The following is a 13,807-nucleotide window of genomic DNA, read 5'->3' as shown; positions in this document are numbered from 1 at the left end:
ACGTGGCATACCACAGCAACTTCGCTTCTCCAACTAGTCCAGCCCAGTGGGGGGCAAACTATGGCCCACGGGCCGGATCAGGTGATCTAGTTAGAACACCGGCTCCATGTTTAGTCCGGCCCCCTGAACAATGCCCGTGTGCGTGATTTCTTCTTTTTGTTTTTTGTTTTTCAATCTGGCCATGCGATCAGACCCACATACAACTCCCTCGGGGTACCAAAGTGCTTTATAATAAAAGAAAGACAAAAGAAGTTTAAAATTTGACACATTAGAGAAGAATCATGTGGCCCTCACAAGAAACAGTTTGGGGGACCCCTGCTCCAGCATCCACGTGGTGTTGGGAGTGGTTTTCATTCTTCCGATCATTCAAACACCACATGAACGCAGCATTTCTAGAAGTTTGTGTTTTAAACGCGATACATCAAGCTATTCATGCAATTGGCTCTAAAATAAGAACAAAAGCCACAGTTTTGAACTAAAAACTCAAAAATGTCCTGTTTTGAAATGTATATTAATTTCCAATCAAAACGTTTTCGTCTATATGGCGTGTTATTTCTTTAGATTACCAAAACACTCCTGGTTCGGCCCTTCTATCAAATTTTAGAACCCTTTGTGGCCCACGAGTGGAAAAGTTTGCCCACCCCTGATCTAGCTTATCCATAATTTGCTTGGAGAAGAATTTTAGCATTGATTAAGAAGATTAACAAATAGTCCAAATTGTTTTTGTTCTTATTTAAAAAAATAAGATATTTTAAAATACATTTAATAAGTGTTATTTAAGCTTTTAGTGCACTGGAAATATCTTTTTTGTGTAGATGCAATAGGTTAAAATTCTTATTTAACAACATTTGAGTTCTAAAGATTTAACACAATGGTTGATTAAAATGATCCAAGAAATGTTTTCAATTTATTTTAAAAACTGAAACAAACTGTAAAAAAAAACATGTTTTCTTTCTTGTATTTGACTTTTATTTTCGGTTTATACTTTTTTTTTTCATAATAAAAATAAAAATAAATGAATATTTATTTGCCAATTTTATGTTGAACCTGATAAGCTCAATAATAAAATGAAGTTTAAAGGCTGCAAAAATAAAAAATAAAATAATCTAAATTGACCGTTATCTGTCTGTTGTTCCAAAAACAGGTCAGAAATTAGGTTTTTGAAAAGGAAAGCAGAGTATAAAAAAGCCACGCTAAATTTAGGTTTTGTAGGCTTTATGTTTTGAGTTTTTGTTGGGAAATAATAGAGAAATAAAATTAAAGTTATGTAACCTTTTCCTTTTTTCTGCTCCGTTACTCTGATTTTTTTTTTTTTTTTTTTGGTTGTACAATACTTTAAAGACTACATATACAGTATATATTTACCTATCTCTCATGTTTGATGTGATTGTTTGATGTGGCATGTAATGAAGTCAAAAACGTCCTCACTGGATGGATCTTTTTCTCCAAAAACGGTGAGGCTGCTTCGTGGAGCCCCCCTTCCTGCTCCGTGGGCTCGGGCCGTGACGTCATTCCGTGACGCAGTCCGTCCTCCATCACTGCCTGAAAACACCCAGAACCGAGCAGAACCTCACGATGCGTGGAAATATGTAGTTAACTCGGCCTCCAGAGCAATTATCGATCACAGCGGGTTTGGTGGAACCGGTAAGTTATCTTTTGAACAGCTCTGGATAATATCCTGGGAGACGTCAACCGTTGAAACCCTCACTTCGGTAGCCTTGGCTGGCTAGCGGGGCGAAGCTAACCCCTTAGCCGAGCAGAGAAGAAGGTGATGATGGCGGCGGATGGTGGCCGTTATTTCCAGCTGCGGCGATAGCATCCGCCGCTGAATTTTGTCTTCTATCTTTTATATTTTGTATTCATTCTTTTCTGAATTCAAAATATTTGTCAGGGCCAGCCATTTTACTGCCACTTGAGCGTATTATCTTAAACCTTAAAAAGGCCGTGCTAGCAAGCAAGCAAATGGAAAGGATGAGTATAATTTTCCGGATGGAATCCCTGACGACCATAGAGAAGAATAATAACACACTTGCTTCTTTTAAACGTACTCTACCCATATGGATTTGCTTTAATCAATCTGGAAAAGCATATTTGTAGATGCTAACGACGTGCTATTAAATTATAGGAAATATGTAGGAACTGCAGCATCAGATATTTGACATTATCTCAAAGCTTTGCTGCATGCCCCCTCTCCTAAATGAATTATTATTTGATTTAAGTATATAAAATAAGGAAAACCAAACAGCTGGTTCCTCATAAAGCTTCCACAGCTTCCAGGTAGGCGTTATGTCAACTGATCAAGTGGGATGCAATTGTCAAAGTAGTTAAAAAAAAAATAAAAAAAAGACTCTCAGCTGTCAAACTGTCTTTTTACGCCTCCACTGAATGACTGTGCTGCTCTGGTTTTGCCTCCTCCAAGACAGTGTCTTAAAACTAAAATAAAATCATTTCTCAAGGTTTGATGCGACTGCTGCAGCTCCCTATTTCTCTAAAGGCTGTGGCTGTTATTGTTTTTTAAATCAGAAATAGTTTTACTGCTGCATTAGCTCTAATCAGAGTGCAGGAGAATCATTGGTTGACTTTTCTGCAGGCCAACAGCATAACAGCTACTTTGTATGTTTGCAAGAGTTTGGTTATATGCAGGACCGGATACCTGTCATATTGCTCAGATGATCTTAATATTTGACATAAAATTTCTCATATAACTGATATCCACATTAGGGTTGCACGATATAAAGAAAACTCACAATTTGCGATAATAGTGATCAATATTGCGATGATGATAGAACTTGCGATGCATGAACGAATAGCAAAACTACCAAAAGCATCAATTCCATTTCACTGCAACAGTTTGATTTAAATAAAAGTCAACATAACTTAAATTCTACTCCAAATGACCCTCGTCTGCATAGGAGGCGAGCATCTAACATTAAAAGGGCTCCATCTGATTGGGCAATAACATTAAGGGATTTATTTGATTTATTAAATACTTCAAGGTGTCATAAGATTGTTTTAGCACATTTAAGGTATGCAATTTTCACCGACTTTTGCGGTTATGCGTAATGCACAGCTTGATAATGCGATAACGATAAATTTGCGATTTATTGTCCAGGCCTAATCCACATCCAAACTTTTTTTTTCTTGGTGTTCACTGGTTCCAGCTGCTGACTTACAATCAGTTTGAGGACTTGGCTATCAAAATTCAGTTCTATAAAAGCAACAGCATTTCTAAGAAATAAAGAAAAAAGGTTGGAAATTGGTCACTAACTCTGCAATACATTTTTAGCAGATTCTTTAAGAAAACTAGCCTTTTCATCACAGGCTTAAGTTAGTCTTAGTTAAGATTTGTAAAGAATCTTCGGTTTTACAGGCCATTTTGGGAGTGTAAGCTTGTGGTTTGTGTCTCAGCTTTTTGGAAAGAAATTATGGGTCGTTTGAAAAAGGATCCTGCTTTAGAAATCGGTTGCAGTGAATAACAAAAAAGGTTTCTGATTTAGCCTGTCTGCAATGATTTTGTATCTTGTTTTCATCCTGTGTTTTTTTAGAAATATGCCAACAGTTAAAAATGTATTCAGCATTTTTTCATAAAACAAAACCTTTCTTTCTTTCTTTCTTTCTTTCTTTCTTTCTTTCTTTCTTTCTTTCTTTCTTTCTTTCTTTCTTTCTTTCTTTCTTTCTTTCTTTCTTTCTTTCTTTCTTTCTGTCTTTCTGTCTTTCTGTCTTTCTGTCTGTCTTTCTGTCTGTCTTTCTGTCTGTCTTTCTGTCTGTCTTTCTTTCATTCTGTGTTTATTTCTGTCTTTCTTTAGCCCTGTGCCTACACATGATTGCACAAGTATAGATCACTTTAAAATGCTATAATTTAAAACCACATGAAATGAAATAAAAACTGTGTTTAAAAAATAACTGTTGTCCTAAACTGCCTGCAAAGTACATGCTATTTGAAATTCTAACGCTGTGTTTCTAACATTTCTTTCTTCATCAGATATCTCGCATGGAAAGTTACCATGGGTGGTCATGATGATGAAGATATGACATATGTTGTAAATAAACAAAGGCAAGAGGAAGAGCTGAAAAACAAGCTGAATGAAGGCAGCCACTGGTGCGACCAGGAGTCTACAAGCAACAATGCCAAGTGGGTCAAAGAAGGCCAGAACCAGCTCCGGAAAGTAGCTGAGAATCATCAGGATCAAGATCACAACTGTAATATCAGTCAGAATGGAAACGAGGATGACTTTCCTCACCAGAACATCACTCAGGAAGAACAGCAGGGAAACGAAGAGCAGACCAAGGTTCCCAAACTAGCAATGACCCCTGGTCTTAGTCAGGAGGACTCCAAGAACATCCTCAATGAGCCGCTGCTCATCGACACTTTGGAGTCAACGGCAGAGAAAGAGAAAGAGAGAGAAGAGGATGACAAGGAAAAGGAAAACAAAGAGGATGTGGATAAGGAGTCATCAGATGCTACAGAAGGAGAAAAAGTGTCCAGACAGGGGAGTGTGGAGTCTCACAGAGAGGGCAGCGTTGTGGGGAGAAACACCTGCCTCCTCTTCTCCAACATGAACGGGACACCAAGCGATGAAGAGCCCAGCTGGCCTCCACTGTCTCAGGACAACGCTGGCGACACTTCTCCAAATGGCAACAGGGGTATGCAGATTTACACTTAAGCTACGCTCACACTGCAGGCTGAATTGACCCAATTCCGCATTTTTGTATCTGACCTTTTCATGACAGTCTGAACAACACAGATCCGATCTTTTCAAATGCGACCCAGGCTACTTGGGTATGTGCACCTGAATTCGATACGTATCCGATCTTTTGAAATACGACCCCCGTCTGAATGTCCAGGCCACATGTATCCGACCCGTACGTCATTGATACGCTACAAACGCCATAATTCTGCGTTGAAGTAGGCGGAAACGAAAACATAAACATCAACCATGGCGGACGATGCTGCTGAGACCAGTCAGTGGAAGGGAAGTGAGGTCACTGATATGATTCACATTTGGGGTGACAGCTCTATTCAGGCCAAACTCAAGGGCTCTTATCGCAACTGGGCGGTTTTTGAAAAAATGTCCAGCGAAATGGCCGAGCGTGGTGTTGAACCTTTCCCGCGATACCTTTTTTTCTTTTCCGACCGTGGTCAGGAGCGTGGGGGAGACCTTCTCCAGGGCCGAAGGCAGATCCTCCTCCGGGGTTCACTTCCCCGTTCAGACCCTCAGATTCTCCAGAGCAGGTTAATAAAGAGTCAATAGCATTTATTCTGGGGGAAACCTTTTTTATTACCGTTCTCCTTCCTTCGTAACACACAACACGAATGCGTGCCCCCAACACATTTCCGTTGCCCCCCCCCACACACACACACACACACACACTCTCCTCTCACTTATTACACACACAGTCGGTACAGACGATCCCGACTCAAATGCCTTTTTAAAATCCTTTGTGAAAATGAATTTAATATTGCAAAAAGAGTTCCGCTGTTGACGACACTGTTGTTGACATCCATTGTTAACGTTAGCTACTTCCGAAAACAACGAGTGAATTCGTTCACCGTTGAGTACTCTGCTGTGCATGCGCGTCACTTCTGGGTCATTTCACAGTCACACAGGAGATCACAAAAGTTTGGGTTTAATTGGAAATGTGAACGGCCTCGCAAAAAAATCAGATTTTTTCAAAAAATCTGAGTTGAGAATCAAGCCCTGCAGTGTGAATGTAGCCTTAGATGATTTAGAAACAGCATTTTCCACCCAGTATATGTTCCTTTGAGGGTACATATAAAACAACTAATAAGCTTGCTGGACTGGTGTACATTTTATTTAGGTTAGTCACAGTGCAGAAAATAATTGTAAACATCACACAGTACAGCAAAATATTTATTGCCAGAAATGATTCCTTTAAAGTTTGATATAAAATATGTGTCATTCCTTTAGTAAGTTATTATCTTATGTTGAAATATGATGAGCTCTTTAAACACGTTAGTAAAGTTCTCAGTATTTCCACAATTAAGTTTGTGAATTATAGGTTAAAACCCTACATGAAATTTTTTTTGTTGTTGCTGTAAGCATGTGTTTTAAAGACTAATTTTTCTGTGCTTTTTATTTTTGCAAACTAAGGCTTTTTGCTTGAGTAATAATAGTCCTCTGTCCCGCCTTTCCTTTTCCCCTCTGCCGTTCAGAGTCCTTCTGGGACTCCAGTGCTTTTGAGACGGACACAGACTTGCCCTCTGGATGGATGAGGGTGCGAGATACATCAGGCACATACTACTGGCACATCCCAACAGGCACCACCCAGTGGGAGCCTCCTTCACCCCTGGACAAAGTCGGTGACTCCATGATGTCCTCCAGTATGTCTCTGGAGACTACACCCTGTGAGGAACCTGAGGTAAGGTCTCCTATGCTTTTTGCCTGAGCAGCCATGCTTAAATGAGAACTTCTGGTAAATTATACTTTGTCAAATTGCACAGGAATCTTGGGCTCAACTTTGCAGTTCAGATGATGGTGCGGGTGAAGCAGAGATGTGGAGGGTAAGACAGTACCACATTTGACCCTCCTTGTTTAGTTGTTTTTTTTTACACCTCCTGAAGATGCTCCTGAACTACCTTGACCTATAGAAGCTGCAGCAAACAGAATTCTGTCCATGGTGCATTTCCATGCCTCACTGCTCCAAAATGTTATGGACTTCAATTTGCACCGGCACTTTTCTTAAGCCTTTCAGAGTAAACTATATCCATACATATGAGAACAAATTATTTAGGAATTACAATTCATTTTCATATACTCCTACAAGCTCAAAAAGTTGATTTTGCCCTTAAATGATGTGAATACTCCTAAAGCAGTTTTATTCTGATTTCATCTGCAGGAGGAGGGAGAGGCTTCTTCCGATCAAAGCCTGAAAGAGTTCGAAGGAGCAACTCTACGCTATGCATCAATCAACCTCAAGTATGACAACTGTTTTCTTCCTTCTTTTTGTTTATGCCATTGCATTCTGGCTGTTGTTCTTCTCTAAACTGTTTTTATTTTATAGTTACAATTGCTCCCAGTCTGAGGAAGAAGAGAAGCTTGCTCCTCTGTGCACAGATTTAGAAACTAAGGTTAGTCATCCGTAAATGTTGGATGCTGTCTGAGAGGGGAATGGAAAATAACCCTTTTTCTGATTTACACTTCAATCATCTGGTAGTAAATTAAAGACCTACTCAAATGAGTGGTATTTTAACATGTTGTTGTAGCATTTTTCTCATGATATATAAAGAAAATTCAGCGTAAAATTTCATTTCTGAGTATTTCTTGGTTCAAATCATGATGAATCAGAAGCAGACATAAGATTGGAGTTTGAATAGTTTGCTTTGCTCCATTCTGATGCATTCAAGACAAATAGACCCAATAACGTCTTTGTTTTCCTCATTCGAACAGGGATTTTGCTCAGACCTGTATTGCTGGATAGTTCCGATATTGCTCGCCATTTTTGTTGCACTGTTAATGTCAGGTTGGAGTTGGGAAAGGCTGTAAGCTAGCGGGAGAGAGCCTAAACAAAGGGTTGATGGGATATGAGCGCTGGCTTACTCCTCGCCAACGGTCCCGCCCACAACTCAGAGGCAGGTTTCTGATGGACTACTGCAAAAACTACTAGAAAACAAGTTGTATTTTTTTTTTTTTTTGCCTAAAGACGGCATAATTAAGACTTTTGGGAATGCTTTTACAGTAGATCAAAAAATGATTGAAATGAGACTTTACTGAGCCGTTTTACTATCATATTAAGTGAATTAAATCCATGTTGGAACTTTGACAGATCATCAGTTTATCTTTGGTTTTCTCTAAGGAAATGACACATTTCTCCTCTCAGTGTTTTGCAGTGCGATCTCTTGGCTGGGTGGAGATGTCTGAGGAAGACCTGGCATCTGGGAAGAGCAGTGTTGCAGTCAACAACTGCATCCGACAGCTCTCTTATCACAAACACAACCTTCATGACACGGCTGGGATCTGGGGAGAGGTGAGGGGTGACTTTGACTCAAGTCAACCATCTTTTATTTATTTTTCTTTTCTACCCTGGAGTTGAAGCCTTCGTTTTATGCATGACCTGCCTATATGTTTAGACTTTTTTTTCCTATTAAGTTTATTTGGAAAGCTCTGAGTCACTGAAAAGTCCTCCTTCTGCTATTTCCGTGTTTGTTGTGGCAGGGCAAAGACATGCTAATGGTTCTGGAAAATGACACCATGAACCTGATCGACCCGCTGGGTCAGACTCTGCTCCATGCTCAGCCAATAGGCAGCATCCGCGTTTGGGGTGTTGGCAGAGACAACGGAAGGTCAGTATCTTCAGCAAACAAGGCAGAAGCAACAGAACTTCTACTACCTTTTAGAATAGCTTCAAGTATTTTAGCAGCACTTTGCTGTCTGTGCTTTCGAAAATTGAACATCTGTCCAGAAATTAATAATAACTTGACTTTTACTTTACAATTCAATTTTTGGTCACACTCACCGTTGGGTTTATTTTAATTGGACCCAAATATATTCAACTTTGCTTTCAGATTTAACGGAACTGTCAGTTATGTTCCCTGAAAATGCAATAGAAATGTGAAAATTGTGGCTTTTTTTTTTCTTGAGTGAATGTGTAAGTATTCGTTTAGATTTATAATTAGACATAAATATTCTTACCTGCTTTACAGCGTTCCAATTTGTGTTTGATTCTGCATTTAGTGGTTTATAAAATACTGTCAAAATCTTTTAGAAAATGTGTTCAACTGATTTTTGTGGGTTGCTGCCACCTGCTGGATAGATGACAACACTACAGACACATTTGAACAATGACTGATCCTCTGCTTTTTTTCATGCTGCACTTTTCATCATTAACAGGGAAAGGTATACTTTCTTCTCTTCTGTATTTGTGCGGTTGTTGTTTGCACCTTTTGTGTGCACTTGTATTTTTTGTTTATCTATAGAGCTATATTTGTTTAATATTAGCTCACACATAAAGCTGTATCAATTCCTGCACATGAACATGTTCTCTGTATTTCTCCTGCAGGGATTTTGCTTATGTGGCCCGAGACAACCTGACCCAGGTCCTGAAGTGTCACGTGTTCCGTTGTGACTCGCCTGCTAAGAACATTGCCACCAGCTTACATGAGATGTGTTCAAAGGTTAGTTCTGTTTCAGTTTTTTAAATTTACCTAGAAGTTCACTTTTATCAAAGTAACATTCTTGTTTCCATTTGTTGGCTTGCTTAGATTATGATGGAGAGAAAGGCAATGAAGCCAGGGGTGAGCAGACTTTGCTCTGACTCAGGTAAACCATTGGCCATCCCTGTTGAAGGTAAGCTAGCATGATTTAAGCCACTTTGACGATTCTCAACTCTAATATTGTAGAAGCAGTCCATTTAGTGACTACAACTTTTTTTTTTCTTAACAGAGTTTCCTGTCCCCAAAAATGAACTGTTCCAGTGCTTCCATGTCTACTACCTGGGATGTGTGGCTGTGGCTCGTCCAGTTGGTAAGAAAACTAATTATAGTGATTATAGCTTATGGGGAAAACATAGTTAATAATCTAGCGGTTGTGTGTGCTTAACAGGAATGGAAATTATCAACGACGCACTAGAGGCAGCAATGCTGGGCAAAGACAAAAACGACTGGCCTCCTGTGTTTGTGAATGTAGCACCAGCCACTCTCACGGTGCTTTCAAAGCAGGTTAGAAGGAAAACAACATGAGGATGTGTTTCTTTTAACTGTTGGGACTTAATGTTGAAGAGTGCTAATGTGTCAGTATCTGTCATTGTTAGTTTAGTTTATTGCCCTTATTTTGTTTGTATTTAGTTTTTCAATGTTTGATCTCTGCACCTGCAGGATGAAGAGGTGCTGTCAGAGTGTAGAGTGCGTTTCCTGTCATTCATGGGCGTGGGAAAGGATGTCCACACGTTCGCTTTCATCATGGCGGAGGGTCCTCGCGAGTTCACCTGTCACATGTTCTGGTGTGAACCCAATGCTGCCAGCCTGAGTGAGGCTGTGCAGGCTGCCTGCATGGTGAGTGCTGTTATTGTGTTAGTGCATTTAGGTCCTGCTCATTACAGTCATACCATACAGGTTCCAAACAACAAGAAAATGTTGCAGAAGCATTTGGGCTGGTGTATTCTGTTGACAGCTCCAAGATATTTAGATGCTAACATGCATTTAGATGCTGTGACCACTTTGAGGCAGATGATGGCAGCTGTGTTTGCACATAACGGCAACAAAACAAACATCAGGAGGTCTCCCAAAGGAGCTTGATGGTCCATTCTCAACAATGAAAGTATATTGGAGCGAGTGAGTGTGATGTCAGCCGTAGAAAATGACATGCTTTTGGCTCCAACAAAATGAAGTCATTTCAGTCACCATTTTTTTGTGGCTCTGATGTCAACCTCTTGGAACCAGAAATTGTCAGAAAGCAGTGATTGGTCTGAGTCAGTCTAAGTCACTATTTCTGTGGTAACCACTCTCGCCAATCAGGAGTGGAACGCCACCCCCATTACCACTTGAAAGTGGGATTTGAACATTTGTCAAGCGTTTTGAACGTGGAATGTGGGGACCAGCAGGCTTTTATTGAGGCGTCTGATTTGCCATTTTATAATTTGAATAAGTCGCGCTCGGTCATGAAAAAAAAAAAGAGGATTAGCAAGAACATGTTAAAAAAGGAATCCGAGCAAGAACTGTTATTCTGATAAATATGACAGGGTAATGGCTGTTTAGTTGCACTGTGGCGCAGTGGTTAGCGCTCTTGCCTCACAGCAAGAAGGCCCCTGGTTCAAGTCCCGACTGGGGTTTGCATTTTGGGTACTTCCTGTTTGGAACGCATGGGGGGAGGGGTCACTCAGTCCAGTTCTCACATACAGTGAATGGTTTTTGGGAATCTGGCATTTCAGTCAGTATTGTTCCTGATGCATCCAAACATTAGCTTTGCCTTTTGTGTCCGGTTGTGGGTGTCTGCCTTAAGAAAGTGACCAGGGTGTGTTTTAGCTCTCAGTGTAGTTTACAGTAAAGCACAATTTTTGTAACCATTTGTGTTTGTGTGCTTTTGTCAGCTTCGTTACCAGAAATGTTTGGACGCTCGGCCTCCCGGTCTGGCCTCCTGTCTGCCCACTCCTCCTGCTGACTCTGTTGCCCGGCGGGTGAAGAAGGGGGTGCAGAGCCTGCTGGGCAGCTTCAAGAGCTACAGGTCTGGTTCTCAGTCTCCCTAAGTGGAAGTCGAAAAGCGGACGACCTTCTTCTGTCATGGAGCTCCCACCCCCACACACACCCTCACAACTACACACATCCTGCCACAGTTTCGCCTTACAACTGTTTCTCACGTCTGGTCTCTAGTCTGCTATGTGGAGTAGTTTGTAGGGAAACGTGCGACTCCCTTTTTTTTTACGGCTTTTACTTTATACGACAGTTGTAAAACGCTTCTTTAAACATTAGTAACCATGACAACAGATGGTTTTTGTCACTGGTTGGTGTGTCTGTTCTATTTTTGTGTTTTTAACAGAGACAACTCAATGAATGTTGGTATTCGATGTAATATTTTTGACACTAAAGTTAGCTTGAACAAGAGAATGATATATTCCTCATCAGCTCGTCCATCTCAGTGCAATTATCCCCCTAACACTCCTCACCATCATCGCTGAAGAACGTACTGTAACGCAGTTGTCAGACGGCGTCGAGGACCCCTGCGTCGATTTTCGTAAAACGTCACCACACCTCTTTTGACTACTTTAGATTGTAATACATGCGCTGGAGGCATCACAGTCGTGTGCAATGTAATTCTCTCCCTTCTAATGTAATTTAGTCTTCCAAAGAATTGTACCATCATCTGTCCCGTAGTAAGCGAGCAACCGTAGTCTGTTCTCATCCATTCTGCATGAACATTTGCAAGTTCAGTGCTAATGTGCAATAATCCAATTTTTGTAGTATGTAGAGGCGAAGAGGCGGCTGCCAGCAATTCTATGATCACTTTTAGTCTGACTAGATCAAGTGTGAGGCTAAAGGAACAACAGAGCCATGTTTGAAATCATTGTCTTATAACAGAAGTAATGGTCATCAATAAAAAAGAAAAAAGAACAAACTCTGGGTTTTCTTGCAGTTGTTTACCAACAACTCCTGCATAGTACTGTAGAAACTCACCACGAGCTGCATGTTTGGACCGCCTAGCCTGCAGCAGTGTAGTGCTCGAGAGCCATTACGATATATCCTGTAAATTCTTTGTGTTTCTGGATGGAAAGATTTGGCTGGAGCTGATTGACGTGACGTTTTGTGTTGTGCAGGCATGCCACTCTAGTTGGTGTTTTTATCACAAGCTAGCAGTAGAAAGTGAAAGTGTCTACGGGTGAGTCGGTGTCCGTAATCACAGTTTGAATGAGTGTTTACGTTTCATTTCTTTCCTCGTCCACATGTTGAAATGTGCTGGCCTCTCCACTTTTTGTTGTGTTTTTTTTATTATTATTTCAACACTACAATGTATACAACTAAGACAAATTTCACTTTAGCTATTTAGATGTAGTTTTTATTAAAAAACAAACAAACTAATAGTCAAGTTGTACTTTATCATCATGTCTGTTGTGAGCGATCAATTCAGTATGTAGCACAATAGCGATGGTCCTCTTAAATATTATTAATGCGGTTTGTAAGCTGTTTTGGTGTTTTTGATCCTTGCAGGTCATTTATCACAGCAGCTGAGCTTTTACTAAGTAGTCAGCGGCTGTGAAAGGAAGCTGTTTAACACTTTAGCACATAACTGTCCATACACCCTAACAAACCCAGTCCAGGTGACTCAACATTCCTTTTAATAAAAAATAAGACTTCATTTTTACCCATTTATATAAAAAAAGTGCCAAATTTTTATTTTAAATGAGGAAAAAAAGTCAAATATTCATTTCACATTTTACAATGTGGTAAATTTAATTTGGTCCACCAAAAACTCCAACCAGCTGGTCCTTTGTATTTAAAATGCAACAGTAAAACTCCAAAAGATGAGTTATCTGATCATGTGACTGCCTTTTCACCCAGAGTTATTGTGCTTCTGTGTCTGCTCAGTGGCACCGCTGACTGACGCCTCGTCAACTTGAGGGGAAAAAAAAACGATTAAATTATTTCTTTTATGTAAATTGGGTGTAAAAAATGTGTATATATATGAAACAAATCATTGCACAATAAATGTGAACATATCATCACTGTTTACCTTGTGGTCTTTTGATATTACTTATTATTGAGGGGGAGCTGCTTTTTAAAGGTCAGGTCGGGACCTTGCAGCCTGAAAACACCTTCCTCTCTGGTTCAGGAAGAGCTGGATTATTAATGTTTTTATTTTATTTTAGCTGGAGTTAAAAGATTTTTGATTTTATATAACGTTTTAAAACAGGAATTTAAACTTCTTATAATTCTGCTATTGTTAATGTATAGAAAAAGGAAATAAAAGTCTTCCTGGATCCACCTTCATCGTCATCACCACTGCCTCTATGCTGCAAGTTCAAAGGAAGGGTGGGTCCGTTTTTTTTTTTTTTTTTTTTTGTCTCCTTAAGAAATGAAAGATGCACATCAGTTGTTGGGCCAAGCAAACGACTAATAATGGGCTCTGCCACTTTCAAATGGTGTCTGCTCGCCACTGACAGTGGGACACCGTCACAGTCAGACAGATCAAGGTGTGGAGGCAATCGCTTCTGTTCTGAAAGGGAAGACTGGGATCCTGGTGACGGGGGACTGATTGAGTCCTGTTTGTACAGAGTTAAAGGATCAAAGTCTGCAGACACCACATATGTGAATCCTAGAGAGTTAAAAAAAAAAGAAAACATAGGAAATAGTTCTCAGATT

General features: G+C 40.1%; 1 protein-coding gene across 2 annotated transcripts; it reads left to right on the top strand.

Moving 5' to 3' along the window:
• The first annotated feature begins 1,483 nt into the window (after positions 1 to 1,483).
• On the top strand, positions 1,484 to 13,173 carry apbb1 (amyloid beta precursor protein binding family B member 1). Of its 2 annotated transcripts, XM_004075557.4 has the most exons (15): positions 1,484 to 1,644; positions 3,983 to 4,644; positions 6,176 to 6,381; positions 6,464 to 6,523; positions 6,859 to 6,938; positions 7,024 to 7,090; positions 7,840 to 7,986; positions 8,175 to 8,302; positions 8,850 to 8,855; positions 9,019 to 9,133; positions 9,221 to 9,305; positions 9,402 to 9,482; positions 9,561 to 9,676; positions 9,833 to 10,009; positions 11,044 to 13,173. In XM_004075557.4, exons 2-15 carry the CDS (start codon positions 4,005 to 4,007, stop codon positions 11,197 to 11,199), a joined length of 2,064 nt encoding a protein of 687 aa, XP_004075605.1. In that variant the 5' UTR covers positions 1,484 to 1,644; positions 3,983 to 4,004; the 3' UTR covers positions 11,200 to 13,173. The 2 variants fall into 2 exon arrangements, with proteins under 2 accessions (XP_004075605.1, XP_011480661.1); XM_011482359.3 differs by lacking the exon at positions 8,850 to 8,855.
• Positions 13,174 to 13,807: the final 634 nt, after the last annotated feature.

Source organism: Oryzias latipes, chromosome 13 (genome assembly GCF_002234675.1).
Source record: "Oryzias latipes chromosome 13, ASM223467v1".
In the NCBI taxonomy this organism is placed as follows: Eukaryota; Metazoa; Chordata; class Actinopteri; order Beloniformes; family Adrianichthyidae; genus Oryzias; species Oryzias latipes.
Note: the sequence above shows the minus strand (reverse complement) of the source record. Positions and strands in the feature narration are given on the sequence as shown.

What these genes read in the sequence shown, in the direction of transcription:
- apbb1 (XM_004075557.4), top strand. Translation starts at nt 4,005, where the DNA reads ATGGGTGGTCATGATGATGAAGATATGACATATGTTGTAAATAAACAA. An exon ending in GGCTGTGGCTCGTCCAGTTG is followed by an intron (nt 9,483 to 9,560) that starts GTAAGAAAACTA and finishes TGTGCTTAACAG; the next exon opens with GAATGGAAATTATCAACGAC. An exon ending in TCACGGTGCTTTCAAAGCAG is followed by an intron (nt 9,677 to 9,832) that starts GTTAGAAGGAAA and finishes CTGCACCTGCAG; the next exon opens with GATGAAGAGGTGCTGTCAGA.